We start from the raw sequence: 2,043 nt of genomic DNA on the forward strand, positions 1-2,043 counted from the left end.
AACACATTCTGCCTCCTATTTGACACAAATAGTATTTTGACATCTCTGACTTGCCAATTTTTTTAAACCAATTTTATTTTCACTTTCATCACTTTATCTTCAACTGCTTGTGGTTTTAACTGCCTTGAGTGTTTATAGAAATGGTTTTTACCAGCGTCTAGCCAAGATGCTGACATTTCAGTAGAAACCAAACATGTCTATGTTTAACTAAAAGAACTTAGAGTAATTAAAGTAGAAAACCGGGGGTTTGGGCTTAAGAGATGAATAAACAAAGTGGCGGGCCGAACTTTGTCACTCGCAGGCCGGATGTGGCCCGCGGGCCACCAGTTGAATAGCCCTGACTTAAGAACTATTCATCATAGGAGCTTCAGATTTTTTTTTATTTTATTTATTTATTTATTTTTAGCTCTAATGAAGGGCTATCCATCGGACCCATTAATGACCTCCCCCAATCTGTAATCACATTTTCTCTCTGTGAGGACTGCAGGAGCAATATGAGAATCCCTCACCCTCTCCACCTCCGGCAGGTTCTCCAGCAGGCTGACGGTGTACTCGGAGTCCGCTTGATTGTTCCCGCACCCCGCTGCGCCCATTTTCAGAGGTCTCACGGCCATGGTCTCCAGCACTGCCTCGTACAGCGGCTTGTTGATCAGAGGGTAGGGCAGTTCACGCAGGTAGTCCTTCAGTACTCCTGATGAAGCACACAGAAGGGGCAGAGCATGAAAACATGGCTAACAGCTCAGCGGGATGTTCAGTGAAAAYAAAAAAACAAAAWAAGGGAGAATTTTGGTTTCTGCGACAGCAGGTCTGCGCCTGTGGACTCCTGTAGTCCAGAAAAAGTAGCTACAGAAGACATCAAACCCATGCTGTCTGTCTCCACTAAGACCCTGAAACATCACTGGTGTGTCTTTTCATCAAAAGCAAAACAGGGAAATGAAAAAAAAAGAGGTTCTTGGCAGAGTGACAGCTCTTTGTGGTGAGTGTCTGCTCTCTCCTCTGCATGAAGCTGGATCAGTTTTCGGAGAAGGCTTGGGGAGGAAGAGGAGTGTGTGTGGTATAATTAGCTATAGTGGTTGCTCTGCAAAGTAATTCACATCCATTGTTCCCGAAAAGTAACGAGAAACGGCCACGTTCCAGAAAATGTTGAAATTCCAAAAACAAACTTGGCCTTTATCGGAACGCAGAACTAAAACAAGTTGAACATTTTTTTATAAAATTATCTTATAAATAATTATGTACTTGTGCTTCACAACCCAGGCCACGGGAACTAGGGGAGCTGAGGGTGCTACAGCAGAAAAATGAATAAGTAAACAAATAAAAACCACATTAATTAGGGTTGTGTAGGTTTATAATCCGATTGTAGTTTTTTTATAACAACTTATTAAGAGTATTTTACAATATAACCGACCTGATTCATATCAAAGGACACATATGCAGAATCTACTTTTTTAGACATTAAATACATTTTGTAATGTACTTGAATGTCAATGCACACTGACGTCTTTATATTCTGTTTGGGTCATATTTTTCAACCTGTTCAGTTTTCTCTATTTTCTATGACATTTTCTGAACTATTAAGTTACAGTTTTTGTGACGGAACTTCTAAATAAGGTCTGGACTTGCCAGATACAGTTTGGTGGTCTTCATTCTCCTCTGGTTCTGGGTCAGACTCTGGCTCCAACATGTGAGGCTGGATGGAAAAGTCTTCCCTTGTTGACATCTTTTAAATCATTTGTAAATAAAACGTTTCTGTGCAGCTATATAGTCATACACACACACACCTGTTCTGGAAACTGGAGAGGGGTGAGGTGTGAAGCACCTTGTTTGGATTTAAAGGTACAGTCTCAAAATGAGTTGACACCTCAGAAAAGGGGTGAAAGAGGGGCTTGTGGAGTTACAATTAAGAGGAATTCAGACCAAAGTGTTGTAGTTCCACTTTATATAGATCCCAAATGATTCAAATGTGAAAAAGAAGAATTTAAAAGCATGATACAGCGGGTAAAATAAGTATTGAACACGTCAACATTTTTCTCAGTAAATATA

At 40.4% G+C, this 2,043-nt stretch overlaps 1 protein-coding gene across 1 annotated transcript in view; it reads right to left on the reverse strand.

Annotated features, from left to right (window-relative positions):
* LOC106528247 (rho GTPase-activating protein SYDE2) overlaps positions 1 to 2,043 on the reverse strand; it is a gene marked incomplete at its 3' end in the record, with an annotated part of 71,166 nt that overhangs the window by 1,184 nt on the left and 67,939 nt on the right. The window contains 1 exon segment of the mRNA XM_014023371.1: positions 510 to 691. Within this exon segment, the coding sequence (XP_013878825.1) occupies positions 510 to 691 (182 nt within the window).

The sequence above is a fragment of the Austrofundulus limnaeus genome, unplaced genomic scaffold, assembly GCF_001266775.1.
Source record: "Austrofundulus limnaeus strain Quisiro unplaced genomic scaffold, Austrofundulus_limnaeus-1.0 Scaffold365, whole genome shotgun sequence".
NCBI classification, from domain to species: domain Eukaryota; kingdom Metazoa; phylum Chordata; class Actinopteri; order Cyprinodontiformes; family Rivulidae; genus Austrofundulus; species Austrofundulus limnaeus.